Genomic DNA, 27,378 nt, shown 5'->3' with positions numbered 1-27,378 from the left:
TCAACTTTATTGGCTCGGATAGCTATTTTGTTGTATTGGAAAGATTCTAATCCACCTACTGTTTTTCTTTGGCTCTCCTCCATTATGTCATGTTTAAGCTTGGAGAAAATTAGAAGTTGGACGTTTGAAACATCTTTTAAATTTGAGCAAACCTGGCAACCTTTCATTCAATATATTCATATGATTTAAATTTTCTTTTTTTTTAAAAACTTTTTTAGGTAATCTTTTTTCTTCTTCTGTGACGTTTCAGATTTGATCAGAAGGATTTTTCCCTTTCTTTTGTAATTATATTCTCAAATGGACTGCCCAGTCCTTTTTTTTGTTTTAGGTTAGTTTAGTGGTGTTTTATTTCTTCTGAACAATAGAAAATTTGAGTCTTTTTTTAAGAATTGTTAAGAGGAGTTGTGGTTCCTTTTATACATAAGCTCAATACCATACTGTATATGATTTTGACAGTGGATATTCCTTTCTTTGTTTGTACTTTTATTGAAATATGTATTTAATATAACTTCTCCTCTGGTTTTTTTTAAATCAATAAACAAAGATTGAAAATGAATGATAGTTGTACAAATAACTGGATCAGGTGTGGTCAAATGGATTATTCCAGTGTTCTATGATTCCAGTCAGTCTGGATTGGGAACAGCATCTCCAACACCATCACACTGAGCACGGGGGCCCTCCATGGCTGTGTGCTCATTCCACTGCTGTTCACTCTGCTGACCCATGACTGTGCTGCAACACACAGCTCCAACCACATCATCAAGTTCGCCGATGACACGACCGTGGTGGGTCTCATCAGCAAGAACAACAAGTCAGCTTACAGAGAGGAGATGCAGCGGCTAATGGACTGGTGCAGAGCCAACAGCCTGTCTCCGAACGCGAACAAAATAAAAGAGATGGTTGTTGACTTCAGGAGGGCACGGAGCGACCACTCCCCACTGAACGTTGACAGCTCCTCAGTACAGATCGTTAAGAGCACCAAACTTCTTGGTGTTCAACTGGCAGAGAATCTCACCTGGTACTGCAACACCAGCTCCATAGCAAAGAAAGCCCAGCATATCTCTACTTTCTGCGAAGGCTGAGGAAAGTCCATCTCCCAACCCCCCCCCCCCCCCCCCCAATCCTCATCACATTCTACAGGGGTTGTATTGAGAACATCCTGAGCAGCTGCATCACTGCCTGGTTTGGAAATTACACCATCTCGGATTGCAAGACCCTGCAGCGGATAGTAAGGTCAGCTGAGAAGATCATCGGGGTCTCTCTTCCCGCCATTACAGACATTTACACTACACGATGCATCCGCAAACAGCATTATGAAGGACCCCATGCACCCCTCATACAAACTCTCCTCCTTCCTGCCATCTAGCAAAAGGCACTGAAGCATTCGGGCTCTCACGACCAGACTACATAACAGTTTCTTCCCCCAAGCTATCAGACTCCTCAGTACCCGGGAGCCTGGACTGACACCAACTTACTGCCTTCTACTGTGCCTATTGTTTTGTTTATTATTTATTGTAATGCCTGCAGTTTTGTGCACTTTTTGCAGTCCTGGGTAGGTCTGTAGTCTAGTGTAGTTTTTTTCTGTGTTGTTTTTATGTAGTTCAGTGTAGTTTTTGTACTGCTTCATGTAGCACCGTGGTCCTGAAAAACGTCTCATTTTTACTGTGTCCTGTACCAGCAGTTATGGTCGAAATGACAATAAAAAGTGACTCGACTATGACACTAAACATAGATTATGGAAAACCAAGCAACACACACCAATGCTGGAGTAAACAGTCGATGTTTCAGATTGAGAACCTTCATCAGGAACCAAGGAAGGTTCCTGGCCCGAAACATCGACTGTTTACTCTTTTCCATTGGTGCTACCTGGCCTGCTAAGTTCCTCCAGCATCTTGTGTGTGTTGCTTAGTTTTCCAGCATCTGCAGATTTTCTCTTGTCTGTGTTAGGGAAAACCAACGTGGATTTGTTGAAAGTAAGTTCTGTATACCTAAAGTGATGGGAGTTTTTGCACTTGCTAACAAAGATGGCTGACGAGAGAACAGTGGTATGGTCAGGCTTCCAAATATGGTTGTAGATAACAGGCTTGTCATCATGATTGAAAGGCATGAAGTACCTCACAAATATATGGAGCAAAAAACTTACACTGTCTTTCACCTTCACTGGATTGTAAGGTTTTCCATCAAAATCTTCAAAATCAGTATCAGAGGAGAAATGTGTTTCAGTCTCCCTGTTAAGAAAATTGACAGATCAGTATCAGTCAAATCTCCAAGAAGTTTATATCAAAATAAATCGTGGCAACATAACTACAAAGTAAAGCATTAGCAGCAAAACAGATATAATTATGTTGGCACCTAGTTTAAGCAATACTATGCAGAACACCAATTCATTATACTGTTCCTAGTCCTCTAGGCTGAACACTTTTAGATGTATGAATCTCATTGTATTCTGAAGACGATTTGAACCGTGCACAACTATGGATGAGCACACTATGACCAGAGTGAGAGCCTGAACCAAACACTACTGCCAAACAGAGGGGGAAGACAACAGCCTCTTTCACCTCCAAGTAGTAATGAGAGAGACCATAGGGTTCATTCAGGCAATATGTCAACACAAAGAGCAATTCTGACAGTTTCCAGTAATAATCTATCGTTGTGGTGCCATCCAGGGTGCAACACAGAGCTTTCATTTCAGTGCTAAATGGTCACACCTCTTTTCCCAGCTTGCTCAATGCCAGTTCTCACACAAGCCTCTGCATCCTGACCCTTGGGTGGTTCACTGATGTTAGGCGTGCACTTGGTTCATGTCTAATTTTGTGTTTAGTAGCCTGTAACAGCAAGGAAAGCCAGGACTTGTGAAATGCTTCTGGCACACCAGAAGAGAAAGTAGGGTTGCATGGTAGGTGATCAGCAGATGTGCTGTCAGTAACACATCTCTTACATATGTAATGACAGAAATTAACATTCTTAGTTTTAGGAATGCAAAGATATCAGTGTAAAATGACTGGATGGCTCTATGCCATATTCAACAAGTCACATCATGGACGCAACTGAACTTGATGTTGAATATCTAAAATAGCAGAAATAAAACACACAAGCAGCAAAATACCAGAAATGCAGATTCATTGAACAAATGCTTTGAAATCACATTCCTCCACATTTTATGCAGCATAAATTCACATAGTTGCATATGGCAGAGTAATCCAACAAATACTATTATGAAAAGTTAATTTTGTTAACTAACATCCTTTGGGAAGAGAAACCCCATGCCCCAAAATGATCCTGCTTATACTCCAGGTCCACAACAATAAAGTTTAATTTTTAATTGTCTAATGAAATAGATCTTCACCGTGAAACATCGATATTGGTTTTTCACCACAGAATCTGCCTGAACAGTTCAGTGTTTCCATCATTTGTTTTTATTTCAAATTTCCTGAATCTTCTGTTTATGAAGTTTTATCTGTGTCTTATCCCACATGCATGACAAATTCACTTAAGTATTTTAGGAAGGAGGAAAACATCTCCGTGTATCAAACACCAACTGTGTTCCATTAAGATCAGTTCTAACATGAACAAAAGCTTTACCCTGTCTGCCAAATGAAATAAATATACCACATAGAAGTCCAGAATAGTGGCAAGAGATGAAAAAGTGAAAAATGTTGATGCTGGATGAGGGATTTCACATCATTACTAACAATAGTACGGCAAAATCACTACTGACACTGGCTACGTCCAGAGATCAGTCCTGGAAGACTGTTTTCTGACAGATAACGATAATTTGTAGTTGAGCTACTTGAGAATTTAATTTTACAAATGCACAAACAGTAACAGAATAATTTCCTTATCTCCTCAGGGGGATTTACTTTGACATGTTTTTCAATGGTCTGTGCACAAAAGCAAATGCATGGTCTTGGACAGGCTGCAGACTTCTATCATTTACAATGAATGGAAATGAACTGCATTACAAAATTATTTCACTTGCAAATTTGAGAGGGCATGCACAAGCAACCTGGGAAATAAGACAAAAGTTTTCAGATCAATCTTACATAGATGTTGTCTTTTGACTTCTTCCCAGATTATATTTATATTTAATAACACTCATGAAGAATTAAGACTAATGTTGCAATATTGCAGGCCGAACTCCCCAAACACCACGAGGCCCAGTTTCTCACAATTGGCTCACTTCCTGACACTTAAAACATTTCTATCATCTGCAAGACACAAAAACAAATTTTCCCATTTGCCTGGATGAGTGCAAGCCCAAGACAAACTCAACAATATTCAGCGCAACTTATTCAAAAAGACAGGGACACCACTCAATAAAAAATATATTCATCCTCTTCACCACTGGTCCACTGCAGCTGAAGCCAATACAGCAGTGGTTCCCAACGTGGGGCGTACACCCCACAGGGGGGTAATTTGATTATTAAGGGGGGCAATTCGAGAATGAGTTATTAACAGTGAATTTTTTCTAGTCTGTGTGAGTATGAGTGTGTGTGCGAGTTAATACATATGTGTATACAGTATGCATACATAAAAAATACTTGTGTGTATGTACTGTATATATAGTGTATCACCATCATTACAACCATCAAATGGCTTTCATAATTAAATTAATGAATTGACTGATATAGGAAGGAACGAATGAACAAGTCCAAACGCGTAAGAAACTCGTATGAGTTCGCGCCAATGCTGCTTTTTGCAGTAGCTTTCGGTTCTTGGTGGTGTGAAGGTGTGTACATTGCATCACCTCTTTTAAACGGTGTATCTGTCTTTGTATGCTGTAGAAACAAATCGGCATTGTTTTATTTATTTATTATTATTATTATTTTAATATCACTTAATGTTCTTTTTTTTTACAATTTCTTAGTAATTTTTTCCTCAGAACTTTAACAGTCCTTTGGTTCTTTTATTTTTCTCTTTCATGAATGCCATGTTCTTTGGAAGCTTGTTTAAACCAAGTTAATGGTCTTTTAGGCTTCCTCCAGGTGAATAGGAGTTCACTTTTTGAATAATAAGAATTATATATCACCACAGGGGGCATCAGGATTTTAGAGGTGATTAGGTGGGGCATGGCCAAAAAAAGGTTGGGAACCACTGCAATACAGTCTACAAAATCAGCTACAGCTATCCACCCATGATATTTCCTTGGCACCTACCAAAACTCTTACTTTGCCAATATAAGGATAGCTTGAGCGCATGCTACACATCTACAGTTCTAAACCAAACTGATTCAAAGCATGTATCACATCATTCTTGCATATCCACAAGATTCAAATCTGACAATTCTTTATCAAGCACTGTACTTTCACCAGAGAACAGACCAATTTAAGCTTAAAGCTCTCAAAATTGAAAATTTACAGATCGAGGCAGATTTCCTTAGCAAATTCTTGAAGAATCAGGATGCTCTAATACTTTACAAGACGCTTTTCACTAAAAAAAAATGCCATTTATAATTGAAGTAATTCTTTTAATTCCTTAAGGTTCTCATAGCCCGAGTGCATTTCACTTAACTTCTGACAACCAAGTCCAGCTCCTGGTTTTCATGTGTGGCTACTATCTGAGCGGAATTATTTCTACAGACAGGAGTCAGGCCAAAAGCAGGTTTCTGAAGCCTTGGAAACAGTTGCTCCATGCAGATGGGGCTCATCAGTTGTAGTTTGCAGTTCATCCAGAAGGAAAATTGATCTCAAATCTCTGCTGCCTTGCGACTATACCCACTGATGGGGAAAGCTTCAGGAGCAAACACCGAAGAACAATCCAGAGCTGGAGTCCTGAAGGCAGTCCTACTTTGAGTTCAATGCTAACTGGCAAAATCCTGCAGCACCACTGGTGCCAAACTGTATTGGTCTTTGGTTTCATCAGCTGCATAGAGGAGGGGGCCTAGCTTGCTCTTCTTATTGCACTGCCCTTGTTTGTGCACCGGCTTCCATATCAACACTTAGACAGCATGGTTGACCGCAAACAATGGAGGGCCACAACACTCAAGATTCTTCAAGCAAAAGAAGAATATTTCTTCTCGTGACAGATTATACAATTGCATTTTATATCAAGCACGCAACAAGGAATATTTTGAGTGCTCTATTAAGCAGATATTTTAATCATGTGATTATCTAGTAGTAAAGCCTTCCAAAGGCCATTAACATTAGTCAACAAAACTGCTGTCTGATGACAAGCAGACAGCAGGTCATCATGCAGAAACTGTTTTAAGTCTAAAACTGCAATGAGCATTAAGAACAATGCTTCTGAAACAAGGACATGAAAGTTGCTGCTTTGAGTGACAGATCATCCTGTTACAACACCTTGAGCAGCCACATGATGCAGTCAAATAAATCAAACGTGGAACACCTCAGAGTAGAAAACAAAAAAAAAATTTCAACACAAGTCAATTTCCCAAATGCAAATGTTTTAAACTTGGGGAAAACAGTTTAAGCATTTCCACCAAGGTCAAATCATACCCTCCCATGTGTTTGATTTAATACACAAAAATAACATACAGAAATTCCACTTTCAAGCACTAGAGCAGCATGACAACATGAAAGACAACAGAAATTTTGGAGGGAGAATGGCTGCACTGCGCAGCATACACCAAAGTGGGAGGGGGAGGCACAAGAGAGAATTGACTGAGGGAGGAGATTAAAGTGGGGAAATGCATGCACCAGGAGAGGTCCCAGAGAGAAAGCCAATGCTCAATCAATCAATAAGCCAGATTGAGATAAGTGGAATGCCCTTTAGTAGATCCTCTGTATGTTCCAGGATAGATGGTCGATCATCTATCTGCAAAGCAGTACGGAAGACCTATTTGCACAATAAGAGTGGGTGGGAATGTCCAACAGTTTAGGATGACAGTACCTTTCACAAAGTGAGCAGTAGTGAGGATATCCAGCAGCCTGACAAGCAGTAACCAGACAAGACTCAGGAGTGAACATGGAAGTGGGGAAAACAGTTAGTGACAACAATGTAAGTTATACCTGAGCTAGGGGAGATGCTTAGCAGAGTCAGTGAGTTCTGAACTGGTTGTAAATGAGTTTGGAGCAAAGAAGGTCTTTCACATTCAAAAGGTACAGTTACAAAAAATGTTTGTGAACCATTTGCAATTACCTGATTTTCTGCATTAACTACTCAAAAAATGTGGTCTGATCTTCATCCCCTTCACATGTTCTACCAACAGACTTCTGTGCAGTGGTGTGCTCGGGCAATGCTATTAACACCAGTGACACCAACAGGCTCAGTAGACTGATTAGAAAGGCTGGCTCTGTTATAGGAGCCAAACTGGACACACTGTAGGCTGTGATAGAACAAGGGACCCCAAGGAAAATTCTGGTAATTCTGGACAATGTTCCTCACCCTCTGCGTGCCACCTTGGCGAAAGAGAGGAGCACTTTTAATATTAGGGTCAGACAACTGCACTACTCCAAAGAGCACTATATGAGGTCATTCCTACTCTCGGCCATTAGGCTCTATAATGAGTGAACCTATAGCTGGGGAAGTGATTCTCCCCCCCCCCCCCACCCCCCATTAAACTGTATGAGAGTAACTTGTTTTTTATTCTTTTACTTCTCTTCTAATATTTGTATATTTGTATATCTGTGCATTTGTAATGCTACTGTGACACTGTAATTTCCTTTGGGATCAATGAAGTATCTATCTATAATAGACGAACACAATCTACCTAAACTAATAACACACAAACAACTGTACTTCTTGTAAATACTGAGTTTACCATTTAAACAATCAGTCTGGGTTCAAAAAAAAGTATATGAACTTCTCTGGTATTGCCTTCTGCAAAAGTTATTTGAAGTCAGGTGTTTCAATCAAAAAATTGAGACTGGATGTATGGGTTATAGAAGCGCCCTGTCATATTTAAAAAAAAGATTCCACCTCGTTGTCATGCTAGTCTGGATTAGCAGCTACAGGAAACATTTGGTTTTATTGCTGCTGAAGGAGTCTTTATCATTTATTAAATACAGGGGTTCACATACTCTTTCCAGCCTGGACTGTGAATAATTAAGCAATTTGTTCAATAAAGGCATGAATAGAACAATTGTTTGTATATTATTAGTTTATGCAGATTCTGCTACTCTATTATTGTGACTTCGGTGAAGATCAGATGGCGTTTTATGAATAATTAATTCAGAAAAGCAGGTAATTTGCAAAGGGTACATAAACTTTTTTCTTGCAACTGTAAGTTGATCACAATGAAAACTCAAGTTTAATTGCCATTAAACCAAACATGTGAAAACAGCCAAACAAAGCAGCGTTTTCTCTGGGGCCAACAGTCATACCCGCATACAGTATAAATAGCATACAATTACGACAACAATTTTATTTAAATTGTAACCCCCTGGGTCGCCTCAGGCTCGCTCAGCTCGTTCTCGTCTAGGGGGGAGCAGCCTTCGGCCCCGCCAAACTGGGTAATCAGCTGGTGTGGATGCTGTGTGATGTCCCCGCCTTGCCCAAAAACAGACAGTACACCATATGCGATTAAATGAGTACAATTTATAAAGATTACTATAACTAATTGATTAATAACGATACAGTATATATGGAGGAAAACAAAATAAAGAAAAGGCGCCAAACTTATCAAAGTCCAAACCACTTCGTGCACAACCGTTGGAGCTCAATTCCTGGAGTCTTCTGGCCACCATTTGATCCCCTCCGAACTCCTCGACTCGCAGCTCAGGACCACCCGAAGTGGTCAACCAAACACATCTATCTTCGTCTCCTCTTCTCGGGGTACCTCCTAGCCTCGGACACCCCCCCCCCCCCCCCGGGGTCCGTTCCTCGCCCAGTTTACAGCATCGCGTCCTCTCTCTCTCACCCCCTCGCGCCAATCTCCCCCAAAAGCCCGCCAACAATAGCTTACAGACTCAGAAGAAAGAACAACATTAATCCCAATTGGTTTACAAAGGAATACAATTCTCATTATCAGTAAATTTTAACCCAAACAAGCTTCCAGCACTCTCTCGCAACAAAGAAGCATTCCTACTTTTAACAAAACAAAGAAGCCATTTTGATTACATACACAGTAACAAAGAAAAAGAAGAAATCCCCTTTACAAAATAATAATATAACCCATGTTACTGAGTGTCATGGCCTGTAGATTGATGGTGCATGGATGCTGTCCTGAAGCCAGGTTTCTGCAGAACAAGCCTTATCTTGCACTAGTGTACTCGCAGACGAACGCAATCCAGCTTGTCCTCCACTGAGTGAATACTGGAGAGCAATACCGATGGGAGGGTCCAGCCCACAACCCAGCACGGAAATCCAGTTTTACACAGCCAGCTCCAACCTCTCCTTCTCTGGCAGTTCCAACAGACTACTTGAAGCATGAGGACCTGGTCCGCACAGCAACCAACCACAGCTCGCCCGCCATCAGCTTCGCCAATGAATCGGAATCATGGTATTCTACATTACCAATGTTCAACAAGGACTTATGATTGCAATAAAAAATGTCCAAACCAACCTCCTGCACGATTTATTGGACTGCACACCACCTCTGACGCCTTTTTCCCTGGGTGGTTAAAGTAGGCAGAACACAGTGCGCAACAAGTTCAACTTCAATGATACTGAGCAGCTAGCTAGTAGTGTAGACCTGCAGTACTTGATGTTCTTGATAACCAAACTGTGTCTTGTGATTGCAAAGAACAAAGGATGAACAAGCATCAAGTGCAATACCGTTTTAGTCGAATGAACTGGGCTACAATGAATGGGTCTGGAACAATAACATGGGAAACATTATTTGCACTTAGTAATATTTTAATGCGCTCAGGGCATAGTTGATCTCACCCAAATGCATAATGCAATCATTGAATACCCTCAAAACATGAATGGCTTTACCTTGAGCTTCTTGAATATTTATGTTAGTAATTCCACAATGATATAAAAACACAATGACAACACATTAAGCAACCATGCCTCAAACAATTACAATAGTGTACTATTTGTAGATGAAAATGAACACTAGACATCCAACTTTCTGACGATTGATTACTGTTAAGAGGATAATGATATCATGTAGAAGTAAAATGCAGCCAGTAAGTCCCTTAAAGACCATACATATTATCACTAAATAGCAATGGAGGTGGATAATGTGTTTAATGGCAGTATTGCTTATCTACTATTCTGAGTTGATCGTGAACCTTGAATGAAACCTCCCAAATCCTTAAAGCAAGTTCCAGATGTATAGCAACCTTTTCTGTCACCTTGTGAACTTCTCCATTCAAAATTCTGTAAATTTTAATGTTGTAAAACAGTACTAAATAAAGATTTTTTTTAAAATGCATTATTTTTGGCTATGATTACAATGGACTGAATTAAAAGGCATTTTACCCCTGTCCAGCCTGACAGAGATGAACACATTATACTCAATTATTCCCCTTCATGTTTCCATCAGCTTGGGATGTGCTTCTTTCTTTTCCATTTATTTCAGTATCATCAGAAGTTCTCCATCAACGGCTTTGCTTCACTCTCTCAAATCCTTACACTCTTTTCTCCTAACCAATCAGTACTACTTCATCCCATCCCTTCTCTCTTAAGGTACTATAACTGCAAAAAACGAGTCCAGTTGTGGGAACAAACAAAATGGCAGGTTCAATGAAGATACTGACTCTTGTTCCTATTCCACTATCCAGAAAGATCATGGTTGCAAAACATTTCTATATTAATCCTATATTCCTCATTTCCTTAAAATGTACAAATCTATCAAACTTCAGCTTGATTACACAGGCCATACTCAATTTACAAAAGTCTGAATTATGGAAACACCTATATTTTTATTTAATATTGCGTGACCTCCTTTATTAGTCATGTGCAGACAGAATTAGTTTCCTCCTCCTCTCCACTTTTCATCATTGTTCTTTCATTTAGTTCAGTCTTTCATTTTTAAGTTATTCTTTAAAATAACACTGAGGTAAAATTACTAGAGTAACTTTTGTGCATCTTCTGGCTTAGGACAAAATCAATTTAAGAACATTAGTAAAACTAGAACCTGTTCATTACTTGGAGACAGTCTACATTTAGTGACCAAATCTCTATACATTTTGGATGTAAGAAATTCTTCCCCGCTCAGTCTTGAATCGTCAGCCCCTTATTTTGAGACTGAATCCTGGACATATCAACCAGGGAAAGAGCAACTCCACATCCATTGTCAAACTCCTTCAGACTTTCTGCCATTTCAATAGGATTACTCATTTTCACCTCAAAGTGTAGAAAGCAATTTATTTAATTTCCCCTCACACATCAATCCCATCATCCAAGGGATAAACCTGGTTAGCTTCCACTGTATATATATCTTTCCTTTGGTTGTGTGAGCAGAACTGTACATGATCTTCCAGATGCCCTCTTACTTTGGACAGGAGCAAAACCGCTTTACTCTTGCATTTACTTCTTGCTGCAATTAAGGCCAAGATGAAATTTACCTTCACAATAGCTTATTGAACTCTCATTATAACTCTATGATGTATAGACTTCTTAAATCCATTTACAGAACACTTCAACTTTTTACCATTTTAATTCTTTACCTTTCTTGTACAGTGAAAGAGCAGGAAATCAAGCCTCTTCCTCCAGGTTCACTTTTTTTCAACATCATTCTATGCTGACACCAGCTCCTCAATTACTGAAGTTGCATAATGGAAAGAATTGCTGCATGTGGTGAAACATTAACAAAATGGGGCAAATGTTACATGCAAGGCTCAAGAAAAGGACAGGTGTCAACACAAGCAGCACTAGAAAGGAGGTGATTGAACACTGATTCAGAAAGAGCGACATCTCATACAGATTTCAATGAGGCAGCCAGCATAAGGTGACTGATGTGCATACACAATGAAATCCTCAGTGCATTCATTGGCAGACCATATGGAGTATTAATAAAATCATGATACTTATTTTGCCAAGGAATCACTCAGATGGTCAGAACAAAGTGGACACAGCATATGAGGTATTTATCAGCTTTCCAACTATATGAGCTGTTCATGAATAAACATTGGAAAGGAGCTGGCTGGATTGCCAGATCACTTCCTTTTCTTCTTCTTTGCTCTTTAAACTGTCTACCAATGAGCTGGTATCCACAGAACATCATGATTGATCAGCATGTAGCTGACGATCATTCATCGTGGCATGGTCGGCTGGTTACAGTGAGATGTCTCCAGTGTGGTCCAGCCATCAAAAATATTGTTTCAACAAGACAGAATACACCAGCAAATATTATTTAGCAGCCTGGACTTCCTGGGAGATGCTCTGAACAAATGTAGGCTGCACAACTCAGATGCAAGCAGAAGTGAAATTAAGTGTGACTTACTATTAAAATAAGTGGATATGGCACTCAACACAAATGGATTAAATTGACAATGCATATGATATAACCGCAGTAATAAGGAATTTCAGAGAATTGACATATTCTTCAAGTTAAAAACCCAATTTAGTTAGGATGACTCATGTGCAAATGGTACAACAACCTTGAAAAATCAAAGGAGAGTAGACCTGGATTCACACATTGTCTTTTATGTTCCTTTCAAAACACTTTACAATCAATAAAGCAGTTTCTGAAATGCAACAACCATTGTAATGGTGGCAAAGTGCCAGTTCACATGTACACAGCACATAACTGTTACAATAATATAATAATTTGATTATTATGTAGGTTGAAATAAAAACTATTTGCCAGGAAAACGACCATTCTTTAAAATAATGCTGTGATGTGGTTAGATGGGGCTGTGACTTCACTTTTCATTTGAAAGGAGGACAACTTCAAAATTGCCACACATATTCAGTGCTGCAATGAAACAACAGCCAAAATGCTTGTTTAAATATTTTGCGTAAAAGTTATATCCATAATCTTCTGACTTTGAAGTAAGTGTGTTTCACAAGTACTACTTCCCACTTCCTTGGCAGTCCATAAAGTTCAAGGTTGAATTATACCTACTTCAGTTCTGTGGATTCTGAGATGGTTGATAGGGTTTTGAAAGACTAATAGTCTCTTGGGTGAGCTAAAAGGTGCCGACAATACTGGTGAGTGGCTAAGTGTGGAAGATTTCATGTTCCTTCTGCTGGACATTTGTGCTCCTAATACTGGATTGTAGGTCCTTATATTCTTGCACCATTTTGCAATTACACAGCAGGAATTCCCATGCATTGCTGGGGAGGTTCCACCTTTATTAATGTCCATGGCTAGCCCATCAGTCAAATAACCATAATCTAGGCTTTAATCCTGGTGACTTTGGCCTAGGGCCAGATTAGAAATATCTCATTATGTTTTGATGTGCCTGTTGAAGGTTGCCCTTATCTCAGAAGCGCAGGGGAAGGGCAGCTCAGGGTTGTCCAAGGTACCATGAGCTTTATATCAGTTTGAAGTCTGACATTTTCTTCAAGCAGCCAAACTATGCCCTGGCACAGTGTACAGATAGCAGCAGTGATTCATGACTAGACCTGGACTTACCTGGATGGGGCAGAACTTGTGTGATGCCTTTAAGGCAGTTTGCTCACACAATATATAGAGGAACGTACTCAGACAGGTGCAATACTTTGGGAACAAGGTGGGCCAAATAACTGAAGTGGCAGTCTGGGAGCACTTTGGGTCTAGTGACCAGATTTCTATTAGTTTTAGAATAGTTAAGGTAAAAGCAGGATAGGTCCACAGATTAAAGTCCTGAACTGCAGCAGAGTTAGCTTTGAGGACATGAGGTAGAGTACACTGTGTGAATCTATTTAAAGGCAAAGAACAGCTGGCAAGGGGGAGAGAGCATGTTTCCTGTTAGGGTGAAGGATAGACATACTAAGTTTCAAGAATACTGACTGATGAGATGTATGGAGAGACTGGTCAGAATAAAGAAGGAAGCATACATTGTATCTGGGTAGCTGGGTATGAATGAAACCCTCAAGGAATAAGTTTAAGGAGGAAATCAGGAAGACAAAAAGCGGTTATGAGATTGATTTGGCAGGTAGGGTTAAAGATTTAAAGGGTTAAAGTACCTCTAATAAGAGGTATTTCAGTCACATTAACAGCAAACAGTGAATAGGGAGAGACTAAAGAGGAACATCAGGACCACCTGTGTGTGAGCCACAGGAGATGGCTGATATTTTAAATATCTATGAATCCTTGGTGTTTACTAAGGGGAATATCATGACAAACAAATGAAGATGACAAGTAGTGAGGTCCTGGATCATATGCATATTAGAAGGAAGGAGGCATCTGCAGCCTTGAAGTGCTTTAAGGTGGGCAGCTCCCCAAAGCCTGATGAAGTGTATCCCAGATAGGAGGCCAGGAAAGAAATCGTAGAGGCCCTTGTAAAAGATCTGCTTCCTTATTGGCCAATGAAGTTTCAGAAGACTACCATCTTCAGAAATCCATGAGGGTCTCCCTCTCTTCCACCCGCCCCTTTGTGACATTTACCAGGAGCATTGCAGACAAAGGGTCTAAAGCATGGTTGAGGATTCCTACCAATCATCCAACAATCTCTTTAACCACCTACTGTCAGGAAGGAGATACAGAAGCATCAGGACCATGACTGCCAGACTGAATTATATTTTCTTACTTATTTATGGTAATATCTCAGTTTATGTGCTTTGTGTGACATATATTTTGTGGGCGCACCGTGATCCAGAGAAACATTGTTCCGTTTGGTTGTATATATGTATAGTCAGTTGACAATAAACTTGAACTAGAGAGGGGCTAATGTTCTTCATGGGCAGCAAGAACAAACCAAGAAATTGTAGGTCAGTGAGTAACTACAAGGAATTCTGAGGGATAAGATCTACCACTTTGATAGTCAAGACCAGATCAGAAATATTCAGCATGATTTTGGGAAGAAATGACTGATAAATTTTCTTAAGTTTCTCTAAGAGGTTAACTGAGGTGATAAATGAACATGGTGTCTAAAAGGAATTTAGTAAAGCCTTGGATGGGTTCCTACATGGCAGGCTGATCTGGAAGATTAGGTTGCATGGTATTCAGGGGGAGCTAACGAGGTGGTTTCAGAATTGGCTTGATTAGGGTGTCTTCTTGATCGTGAAGCAGGTTACAGTGAATTGCCAAGAGACATTCATCAGTTAAAGTTAGGTGTAGGAACATCTTATTGCAGTAATACAAGTTGCTGGTGAGGCCACTCTTGTAGTATTGTCTAGTTTTAGTTGCCCAGTTACAGAAATACATTAAGCTGGAGTCAATGCAGAAGAGATAATGAAGATCCTGGTTGACTAGAGGGCCTGAGTTACAGGGAAGCGGTTAGCCACAGTGGATCTTTATTGCCGGGTGTGCAGGAGTTTGAGGGGTGTTATAAAATTTCATAAAAGGTTCAATATCATGAGAGGTATGGACAAGATATAATCATGGATAAGATCTGATTATAGTGTTTACACCAGGGTTGGGGAGTCCAAAACGGGCACAGATACAAAATAAGGGGAGAGAGATTTAAGAACTGAGAGTTAACTTCTCTACACAGAGGGTAGTGCATATTTGGAATGAGCAGCCAGATGAAGAGGTCCAGGTGGGAACAAATGCAACATTTAAGAGCCATTTGGACATGTACATCAAGGGGAGGGGGTTTGTGAGTTATGGGCTGAACACAACTGCAACTAGCAAGGAGGATGCGGTGGCTGGCCCGGACCACTGGGCCAAAAGACCTGCTTCCGTGCTTTTATTACTTTATGATTCTATGTGTATAGTCACAGATCAGTTTACAAAATAAGGCAATTGCTTCTCAACGCTGCTCATTCAGAACTGATCATTAATAATGGTCAAGTGCATATGCAGAAATCCCTGCAAAGCCAGGTGTTCCATTCTTGCTGCTCACTGGCAAAGAAAATGTAGGTAGTCAGCTCTCTGAATAAGGAACAATGCACAATGTGCTGGAAGAACTTAGTGAGTCAAGCAGCATCAATGGGAGGAGAAATTAGTCACAGAAAAGTACAGCACCAAAACAGTCCCTTCAAGCCCATGTCAAACTCATTTAAACTGGCTACTTCCACTGGCTTGCAACAGGACCAGAGCTCTTCATACTCCTTACCATCCATGTAGCTATCCAAACATTGCTTAAATGTTGAAACTGAGCTCATGTCCTTGTGCTGACAGCTCGTCCCACACTCTCACAACCCTCTGAGTGAAGAAGTTTCCCATCATATCTCCTTTCAACTTTTCACCTTTGACCCTTAACCCATGATCTCTGGCTGTCGTTTCACCCAACCTTGAGAAAAGGCTCCTTCCATTTACCCTCTCTATATCCCTGATAATTTTGCATACCTCTATCAAATCTCCTCTCAGTCTTCCACATTCTAAGGAATGGTCTTAATCTATCTGACCATTTCATTATAATTCAGGTCCTCCAGACCAGGCACCATCCTTGTAAATTTTCTCTATTATTCACATCTTTCCTGTAGGTAGGTGACCAAAACTGCACCCAATACTCCAAATTAGGCCCCAACATCAACATAACATCCTATCTCCTGCACTCAATACTTCGATTTATGAAGGCCAATATGCCAAAAGCTTTCTTTTTGACCCCATCTATCTGTGGCACCACTTCCAATGAATTTTGGACCTGTGTTCCCAGATCCCTTTGTTCTACCTCACTCCTCTTCCCTATCATTTAATGTTTAAGCCCTAACCTGATTGGTCCTACCAAAGTGCAACACCTCGCACTAACCTGCATTAAATTCCATCTGCCATTTCTCAGCCTATTCTTTCAGATGATCCAGATCCTTCTGCAAGCCATGATAGCCTTCTTTGCTATCCATTACGCCCCCAATCTTGGTATCATCTGCAAATTTACTGATCCAGTTAAACACAATTTCATCCAGATCGTTGATATAGATAACTATCAACCACCAACCCAGCACTAATCCCTGCAGCACTGCGTTTACCACAGGCCTCCAGTCAAAAAGACAAGCATCTACTACCACTCTGGCTTCTCTACAAAGCCAATGTCTATATCTCGAATGTCGAGCAACTGAGCCTTCTTGACCAAGCTCCCATGCAGGACCTTGTCAAATGCCTCACTCAAGTCATGCTAATTATCCTTAATCAGTTCATGTCTATCCAATTACTTATGTCCAAATCCCTTAGAATATCTTCCATTAACTTTCCCACAATTAATGTCAGACTCACCAGCCTATAATCTCCTGGTTTATGTTTAGAGCCTTTCTTCAACAAAACACTAGCAATTCTCCAAACTTCTGGCACCTCTCCTGTCATCAAGGATGATTTAAGTATCTTTGCTAGGCCCTCAGCAATTTCTGCACTTGCCTCCCAAAGGGTCCGAGGGAACACCATGTCAGGTCTCAGGATAGCAAACATGTCCTCTGCTGTAATCTGTATAGGGTCTGTGTCTGTCTCCCAAGTAAATACAGATGCAAAAAAAAAACTTAAGATCTCTGCTGATATTTTGGCCCAAAACCCTCCTACTCAATTTGTTGAATTCTTCCAGCAGATTGTGTGTTGCACCAGATTGCAGCATCTAGTCTTGTGTCTTTCTGCACAAGGAAAATGGGTTCTCCCCATAAAATCTAGCCTTCAAAGGAGACTGTTGCATGCAAACTAATACCCTTCCAATGTCCCCTGCCCTAACCTGAAATTATATTTAGTTGTCACAACAGCAGATTTCATTAAGACATGTTCAATGAAGCAAAACCATTGATGCTTGTTCTTTACTGAAGTTTGGAAGGAATTGTTCACTGAATTTCTTAAGTATGGTAACCAGTTCTTTTGCTTCTGCTCCTAGCAAAATTTTCTGCGTGTGCTCTGTTCCTTTTACCGTACATGTTGTTTTCTAATAAGAGTGATTGCTTCTTTGTCTATTTCTATGATATTTTCCTGCAGAAGCCTGAAATTATTAGAATATGCTTCAATACTTGCCACTTAGGCAACACAATAATACTACTAATGGAGCTGTTACCTCAAATCCAGTGGCCTGAATTGAATCCTGACCTCCAGTGCTAGAGTGTGCACATTTTCCATGCGACTGCCAGTTTCCTTGGAGCGGGGTGGGGGTGAGGGCTTGTTTTAACTCCCAAATCAAGGATGTGTGGGTAGGTTAGCTACTACAAATTTACCTTTATGGGTAAGCCTGTGCTAGTATGCAGATGAAATTCATAGGAACATCAGGACAATTAAATAGAATTACTGTAGATACATACTGATGGTCAGGATGGGCTCAATGGGCCACAGTGTTATGGCTGAGTGGAGATTGACGCCACTCCCTGTTCACTTCAGCAAGTTTAAAGAATTCTGGGATAGATTAAACAACTACCATGAGGTGGGGAAGAAAGATGAAAGGTGGTCATTCTGTGGAGCTGGAGCTTTAAGCTTCAAAACTATTTTGTTACGTAAAATCCATTTTGCACGCTGATTGGTCTCATGATGTCTTTTCTGCATACTTCCAATGGGTACAAGTGACTATTACTCCAAAAACCTCACCATTAAGCTATCTGTTGCAATCAACACTGAGAATGTGCATGCGCATATCAAATCCATTTGTGATTTAATTCAATAGCTTGTATAGATAAACATGAAGCATGGAACTGAATTTTGGACCCAGAGTATGCAAAACACATGTTTTTTTTTTGGGGGGGGGGGGAAGGCATAGAATTGATACATCGTACAGATTACACAGAAGAGACCACAGCTTCAAAGATCTCCATGCCAAAGAGATGAAGATGACAATTGAGAGGAAGTCCATGAAAAGGCTAGTATTGTTATAAGTATCTACATCCTTCAGTCAAATTAGCTTGTGCTATAGTCATTAATAGCCAGATTTTAGGAGCAAACATTTTTCAGGTAATATGGATTTCAGTATTTACAAATTGTCCAAGAAACTTTGAAAGATATGGAATTACTGTTCATGAGTTACAACAGTCGCTTGTATTTACCTAGCTATTTAGTCATCAAAAAACATCCAAGCTTCACATCAGACAGCATTATCAACATATGAGAACAGGAAACTAAATGTTTTCAAATAATTTTAAAATAGGATAAAGCTAGGGAGAATGGCAAAGATTAAAATCTTGAGTGCTGAAACTATGGTAATCTATTGTGGATAACAAAACCGTGGATGCTCATCAATTGCAGATATTGCAGAGTTAAAAGAGGTTGTAACAGAGAATGGAATGGATGAAGCTACAGCAGGTTTTAAAATCTATTTTAAAACCAAGGCATCGCTTGAAGCCAGGAGTAATGTGTGAACAAACATTGGTGCAGATTTGGAGAAAAGGAATACTTTTGGATGGCACCAGGTTTATAGAAAGCAAAATGTGCAGCCTAACCAAGAGTGTATTGGAATCTTAAGATGAGGGGTAAACAGCTTCACTGGGATTTAAATTGAGGCAGAGAGAACAAGATAACATGGAAAACTTGAAAACATGTGATTAGCACAACTAAGCATGAAATAAAACACCAAGGATGCAAGTGCTTGGTTGAAAGTCAAAAAGATGTTATCGACAGATATTTAACTAAATTTTCAGGAAAAAGTCAAATATCTTAATTGGCATAAATATGCAGCCACTTGATTTTAGCATTTTGATAGGGCATCTAATAACTTAGTTAACAGCGAAGTTGACTGGGATGATAAAATACACAAAAATAAAATGCTTAAATGCAAAATTCCAATTGGGCCAACAGGAAAATATGACAGAAGAGATGGAAGTAAGAGGAAAAAAAGTGTTTCAGGTATGAGAATTCTGCTACATATTTAAATGTAAATGCTTCTTTATGGAGTTCATAACTATCATTATCCTCCATAACTTTTAGCTAAGCTGAGTAAAGTTATTCAACCAGTATCTGTGATAAGCATAGCACTGTGTGTGGCCATTCTGTCCTCCAGTATCCTACACCGACAGATGAAACTTTCATATGACTAGCCTCTTGGTTGTGGTGCTGGTCCCCAAGTCCAAATCACGAGCACAGGAAAGGAGAGAAAAACAATTAATAGTACAAAGTTGGGCAACATGCAAAACCAATCAATCTCACTGTCCAAAAATATTGTGTGGCTAAATAACAAAGAACTTACGGAGGGAGATGAAATTCTGTGGGTATTTCAGGTTCAGCTATCATCTCCTAAACATCTTCTGTGACAAAATAAATTATATTTGTCTCCCCCCTTCACAACAGCAGGGCGTTCAGTTCCAACCTAGAAACTTCTAGTCACAGAACGCACAACCTGAAAGGAAGAAAAAAAATAAACTGAATCTTTTGACCTCTCTTCAGTAATCTCTTCACATTTAAGTATCACAGTTAATTTATCTTGACAGGTTAAAGAAATACCAAGTGATGCACTTATTCACACAGAGGGTCGAGGCTCTAATAACCCATCAATGCTGATGTACCAATTAGGAAGAAATACTGATCTTAGCATCACTTGATGGAGGAACAATACAAGATATCTGCCAAGGTTTCAGTGCTATTGAAAGAGTGGAATCCTTGAGTTAATGGTTTTCCAATCTCACTATCAAGGAAAACACTAAACAATGCTCAAATATGCATAAACATTTAGAAATTAAAGAAGCCCCACCATTAAGTGAGCAGGATGTGGATTACTGACAAAATATATGGTCATCAGTCAGGTCTGCTCAAATAGAAAACCAATGATACAGGTATTTTATACAAATGAAAATATCAAAAACAAGCAGGAAAGTGTAACCAACAAATCAACATAAAATACTAGAGCATTAATTGGTGGGTCACTAGTTAAATGCATAAATAACTCTTTCAATGTGGCAGACAATTAAGAAAATCATGTCTTTAGTACAGGAAACATACTTAAAGAGCCTCCTCTGCCATGGGTTAATACATACAGGAAGTTGTTAGAGGAAGGGCTAAGAATTAAGAAAGAAAACCTGGCAGTGACTCGAATATTTAGTCAAAAAGGAGTCATAGATAGTCAGCAGCAAAAGAGATATAAACAAGAAGGAGTGAAGCAGTGTGAGTAAATGTATTGTAGAAGAAAGGAGTGAACATAAAAAAAACCCAAGCTACACAGAATGTTCACAGTAAAGACAAAATATTAAAACTTTAAATGACTAAGCTTCATCTCAAACTTTTAAGACCAGTGTTGCATTCACATATCCACAATGATATTGTGTCAAGTTTTTTTTTGTGGTTATTCCCTACATGCTCTTTCATCCAGATAATTTGGCAAAAACATTGAAGAGAAAGATACACTAACACTGAAATATCATGGCAAGCAAGGAGCACAAAACCAACTTTAAAATGAGATTTTAATCTGCATTAGCAACTGAAAGAAAGGTCATGTGTATAACCCAGATTATTGGCTAGGCCAGTTTGAACAAAACCCATCCATGGTGACAGTACAGAAGACAAAGTCAGTAATTAGTATGATACATGTTCACAAAAGGGAAAACCATGTCATTAATGAAATAGTGATACAATTCCAACATCTCGGGCACAAACCAGTATTCAAAAGCCTGAGTTTGAGACTACCAAAGTGGCCAATTTTTAAAATTACTTACTTGCAAAGAACCTCATGAATGGAAGGAAAAAAGGAACTGAGAACAGAAATAGTGGAAAAGGCAAGATGCATAAATAATACGAGTAGATAACTGAAAAGCAATACAAAGGGTAGATAATTAAAATGTTTAATACTGTATTACATGGAAATATACAAGAATAACTTGCTAGATGCATTTACCTAACTCTACTAGGGTCAACATTCATTTGAAAACAAAATCAACTGGTAAAGCAAAAAACCATAATACAGGTCAAGTCACTTTTATTGTCATTTAAACCATAACTGCTGGTACAGTACACAGTAAAAACAACGTTCCTCCAGGACCATGGTGCTACATGAAACAACACAAAACTACATTAGACTTCAAACCTACACGGAACTACATAAAGTGCACCAAACAGTGCAAGACAGTACAATAAATAAGGTGGCCCGTTTTTCGAACATTCACTTTACGACACCTTGCTGTTGCGAAAAACCTACATTAGTTACCTCTTTTCACTAACAGAAGAGTGGTTCACTTTTACAAAAAAAGGCAGAACGCGGTCGAGCAGCCAAGCTCCTCTCCCGGAACTGCATTCTGGCCACCATTGCTTAAACATGTGCCTCTGAGCTTTATCTCTATTTTGTGCATCCATCAGCAAGATGAGTTCTAAGGTATCGGAGAAGCCTAAAAGAGCTCGTAAGGGTGTTACACTTATCGTAAAACTAGACATAATTAAGCGTTTCAATTCTGGTGAACGAAGTAAGGATATTGTCCGCACATTGAACTCGCCTGTGTCCACCATTCACACTATTTACACACAGAGAGAAAGAATCTTGAAGGCTGCTGCTGTTTGTTGGTTCTGCTTGTAGCAAAGTGGTCTCTTTTAGTCCGCATCCAATAATGGATAAAATGGAAAGTCTATTGCTTGATTGGATTGATGGGTGTACAAAGCATGGTGTTCCATTAAGTTATCTTATACTTAAGGAGAAATCAGTCTTTTTAATAAGTTGAAACAGAAAGCACTGGACAATGGTGATGAAAATATTGCAAAAGTGGAATTTAAAGGTAGTCATGGGAGGCTTGATCAGTTTCTGAGGCGAGGGCAGCTTCATAGTTTAACGTTTACTGGAGAGAGTGCTTCGGCTGATACTGAAGCTGCCACAAAGTTCCCAGCAGAACTGAAGAAAACAATTACAGAAGGTGGTTATTTGTATAACCAAGTATTTAACTGTGACGAAACTGCAATTTATTGGAAAAAACTGCCAAGCAAGACAATTATTTTGATAGAAGAAACTGACAGATGAAGAGCTGATGCAATTGCAAGAGGAAAGGATAACAATCAAAACCAAATGCAGTAGTGAACGGCCCAAAAGTGAAGTCGTCCAGGAACTGAATGTGAAGCAATTGCGTGAGATTTTCACTGCGATTGACAACGCTACAATGATTGCAGAAAAGTATGACTTTAATTTTGAAAGGGTACGTAGGTTTAGGGCATATTTGCAGGATGGTTTGAGTGCTTACAAAGAACTGTATGACAGAAAAATGTGCGAGGCTAAGCAATCAAGCATACTAACATTTTTCAAGCCTTCCACATCAGCCAACGAACCTCGACCTTCAACATCGAGGCAGGCAGGCATAGAAGACGTTAGTGACCTGCCTGCCCTGATGGAAACAGACGACGATGAGATGACACCCTAGTCTCCTCTACCTCCCGCCACTCCAACCTCCAACAACTCAGCCTAACACTCCATCATCAGTGTGCTCGCTGTCTTCCAGATTCCGGTAAGTGAAACTACACTGTACATACATTATTTCTACTTTATATAGGCTGTGTATTTTTATGTGTTATTTGGTATGATTGGGCAGCTTCATAGATTAAAGGTTACTGGAGAGAGTGCTTCCGCTACGGTAGTAGCGCTACGTAGTGAGATTTTCACTACACTAGACAGTGCTGCAATGATTGCAGAAAAGTATTTCTACTTTATACAGGCTGTGTATTTATCATATCATTCCTACTTTTATTATATGCTACTGTTATTTTAGATTTTATGTGTTATTTGGCATGATTTTGTAGGTTATTTTTTGGGTCTGGGAATGCTCACAAATTTTTCCCATATAAATAAATGGTAATTGCTTATTCACTTTACTACATTCCAGCTTACGAACCGTTTCATAGGAACGCTCTACCTTCGGATAGCAGGGGAAACCTGTATATATTATTTTAATGAGCTATGAACTCAAAAGTCAGGACAAACTGGTTTTCCCCTCCCATTCAAGCCTGGTTAACCATTACATTTCCCAAAAGCTTACCTTTAATTCTGCTCTGTTTTGCTGACAAAAGCTAAGGTTCCAGAACAAATTCACAAGAAACAAGACCAACAGCTTAAGAGAACAACCAAACGTTGTATCATCGCCTTACAACATCGGAAGTGGCTATTCAGGTCCATGAAAAGTGTGACAGTTTTCAGAGAAACCCTATCAAATCCTATATGCCTATTAATATCTCCACAACCAGCTATGTCATACATTTACACTTGAATCAATTTACAGTACCCATTTAACACAACTTTGGGGCACTGAGGAAAGCAGAGCACTGGAGGAACTTGGTGTCACAGGGAGAACGTGCAAACTCCAGGTACATTATTCTAGACATCAGAAGTGGGCCTGGGTCACTACAGCTGGAACTGTAAGGTAGCTACACACCTGCCGCATCACTGTGCTGCCTATGTAGCAGATGAAGTAATGACGTACCAAACCCTAAATATACAGTACAGTCCTACATGAGTTAAATCAGGGTAGCTGCTTATTTGAGACAACTCTTAAAGCACAAAAACTTATCAAGAAAATAGCCCCGATTCCCTTCATTTAATTGGGAGACTATGCCACTTAATTGGGACAGGAGGCTCTGCTGAATAGTTTCTAACTAGTTTAAGTCGCTTGAACATGTAACCCTGAGACACACAATACACCTTGTTTTTAAGTAGCATCAGTTTCGTGTAGTTGCCTTAAAAAAAAACAGCAATTTTTGTCACTGACAGTTGGTGAGAAATAAGCAATACAATTCCAGACTGATTTGCTCACTGTGGTTTCAAACATTCAGGCTTAAGAGATGCCAGAAATGCCTAGGACTGAAAATGAAATGACGTCACTATTTTAAATTAGGAACTACGAAGATTTTGAAGGCATTGACAATCATATTGAATGTTACAATGAAAATGAAGATTTAGAGGTTGTAATCATCAAAAACATTGTACAAAGACAGCCCATTGTCTGCACAAGGTGTTTGCACTGATTTTGTTCATTTGGTCAATCAAAGGAAGACGACAGCATACACTGGATAAATATCTCCATCGATAACTCCAGTCTTGTAGTACTGTAATAGACACACACAATGTGGAGGTACTCAGCAGGTTAGGATGGGTATAAATAGTCAACATCTCTGGCTGAGACCCTTCATCCTGCAGACCCTCCTACCTGACCTACTGAGCTCCCGCAGCATCTGGTGTGTATCGGTACATATTTCCAGCATCTTCAATACCTCCTGTGCCTTACAGGGTTTCGTAGTATTTGTTGTGTTCTAATTTGTAGTGTTCTAACTCCCCACCATTGAGTACATCTACATGAAACGCTGTCATAGGAAAGCAGCATCTATCAGAGATCCCGCCACTCAGATTATGCTCTCTTTTCGCTGCTGCCATCAGGTAGAAGGTACAAGAGTCTCAGGAGTCGCACCGCCATGTTCAGAAACAGCTACTACCCCTTAACTATCAGGCTCTTGAATAAAAGGTGACAACTATGCTCACCTGCCCCATCATTGAAATGCTCCCACAACCAATGGTCTCACTTTAAGGACTTTTTATCTCATTATCTCATGCACTTGTTATCTATTGCTATTTATTTATATCTGCATAATTTGTTGTCTTCTGCACTCTAGTTGATTTTTCATTGATCCTGTTATAGTTACTATTCTATAGACTAGCTGAGTATGCCCACAGAAAAATGAATCTCAGGGTTGTATATGGTAACATATATGTACTTTGATAATAAAATTTACTTTGACTATAAACTTTGTCCTGTATTTCATTTAAATATGTAATTTATTACTCGGTTAAACAATAGTTTGTCTTTTTAATACCTTTTTAACTATTTCTATGAAACTGGATAAATTGGGCAGCCACAAATGGGTCAAAATGTACTAGCCCTCATGTGTCCAAATTATCCAGAATCCACTATATAATGCAATAGTTCCTTAATAAAGTGGAGAAAAGCAATATAGAAGTAGAGGCAAAGATGGATTAAAAGCAGAAATAAAATCAGTATGGCAAGATTCTAAGCTGATCCACTGAAGATTCCTGGCACTACAGGACATGAACCATAGGCTAAACTGTTATCGAGTCACTCCCACAAACTGTCCCTTCTTCAACCTTAATTCAGGTTATCTGCTTGAATTTTAATTTAGATCTTTTACTTTCAGTGTTGATCATACCCGACTTCACTTCCTCATTCCACACCTGGTCAACATAAAATTGTCCAAAGCATAACTGCCTGGGTTATAGAATCATACAGTAATACAGCACAGAAACAGGCCCTTCTGCCCAAATGATCCATGCCAACCACAGCATCCTCCCTGCTTGTCCCAGTTGCATATGTTCAGCACGTAATCCTCCATGTCCTTTTCCAAATGCCTGCTAAATGTTGCAATTACACCCTATCCTCGTTATATGCGGGGGGAGGGGGGGGATACGTTCCTCGCAGTCGGCGAATAATGTGAATAATTACTTAACTGGAGAAAATAGGGATGTGTTCCAGAGGGCTTCCTAAATATATTTTATTTGTAATTTATTCACATTTTCATACCAATACAACACAAAAGCAGTACAAGGCACATTCATATTTCATCAATTTAAGGTAATATTCAATGTAATAAATCATAGAAAGTTAATATACTAGGGTGTAAAGTACTCACCAACAGTGACAGGTGTGTTCACTCCGGGAGATGAGTAGTGGTTCTGGTGTTGGGCAGCTTTACATGGATAAGGTGCATGGATGGTTGTGGTCGTCAGGATCATCAAGCACAGCAAGGGGGTGAAGGCTCACAGAACTCTTAGAACTACTGGCACCGGTTTGAAGAAAGTGGTGAGGGTTGTTTGCTTGATAGCATTTTATTTTTCCAACATAAATTTGCTTGTAGGGAAGAAGGGTTGACAGCAGGGAACGACGGAAATGCTGACTCCATTGTAAACTTGGGTCCATGTCCATCGTCATTTGTGCCAAGTGTTCCGGCTTCCACCATCCCCTCACTGTTGGTAACCTCCCGGGATTTCCAAAATCGTCTGCTGCTTGCAGCATCTGAGAGATAGTTCGCCGTAAAAAAAAACACCTTGAATGTGGATCACACCTTGAACGAGTGGTTGAATCAGCAATGTTGTGTTAGGCGGCAGGAAACGTACTATTATGTTAGGATGAATGCTGTCCAAATGTTTAGGATGGGCTGACGCATTGTCAAGCAACAAAAGAACTTTTAAGGCAAAATTCTGTTCCCAGCAGTACCGTCCCAGAGCTGTGTTACCTTCAGATGATGCTGCGCTGTTTATAATTTCCAACTTTTTTCCCCAAGTGTTAAGATAACAGAATAGTAGAATTCTATAGTAGAGTAGTAGAACTTTTTTCAAGTGTTAAAGCAGTTCGCTGCTGCTCAGCTGATTGTCCGGAACATGACATTGGACGCTTAGAAGGCATAGCTAAATATTTCAAGCACAAAATCACTGCACCGTAGGTAAAACCAACAGAAGTTTAAGAGCGCAAGATCGCACATCCACACCTTGCCAAAACCAATGCAGGACTTGCAGGAGTGAGACTGTGAGGTGCGTGCACGTGACTTGTATTGGCAGGAAAGCAGTGCTCCTCGCTTAACTATGAGTTTTGGACGCATATAAGGAGACATTG

At 39.7% G+C, this 27,378-nt stretch overlaps 1 protein-coding gene across 4 annotated transcripts in view; it reads right to left on the bottom strand.

Moving 5' to 3' along the window:
* Nucleotides 1-27,378, bottom strand: part of stag2b (STAG2 cohesin complex component b) — a 169,589-nt gene that overhangs the window by 98,085 nt on the left and 44,126 nt on the right. For 2 of the 4 annotated variants that reach the window (XM_073058022.1, XM_073058024.1), the window contains exons 3-5: nt 19,992-20,141; nt 11,520-11,640; nt 2,144-2,228 (exon numbers count right to left, since the gene is read on the bottom strand). In XM_073058022.1, coding sequence (XP_072914123.1) covers nt 2,144-2,228; nt 11,520-11,587 — 153 coding nt within the window. In that variant the 5' untranslated portion in view covers nt 11,588-11,640; nt 19,992-20,141. The remainder of the gene's footprint in view (nt 1-2,143; nt 2,229-11,519; nt 11,641-19,991; nt 20,142-27,378) is intronic. The other 2 variants (XM_073058025.1, XM_073058027.1) reach the window with 2 other exon arrangements.

The sequence above is a fragment of the Hemitrygon akajei genome, chromosome 10, assembly GCF_048418815.1.
Source record: "Hemitrygon akajei chromosome 10, sHemAka1.3, whole genome shotgun sequence".
Taxonomy (NCBI): domain Eukaryota; kingdom Metazoa; phylum Chordata; class Chondrichthyes; order Myliobatiformes; family Dasyatidae; genus Hemitrygon; species Hemitrygon akajei.
Note: the sequence above shows the minus strand (reverse complement) of the source record. Positions and strands in the feature narration are given on the sequence as shown.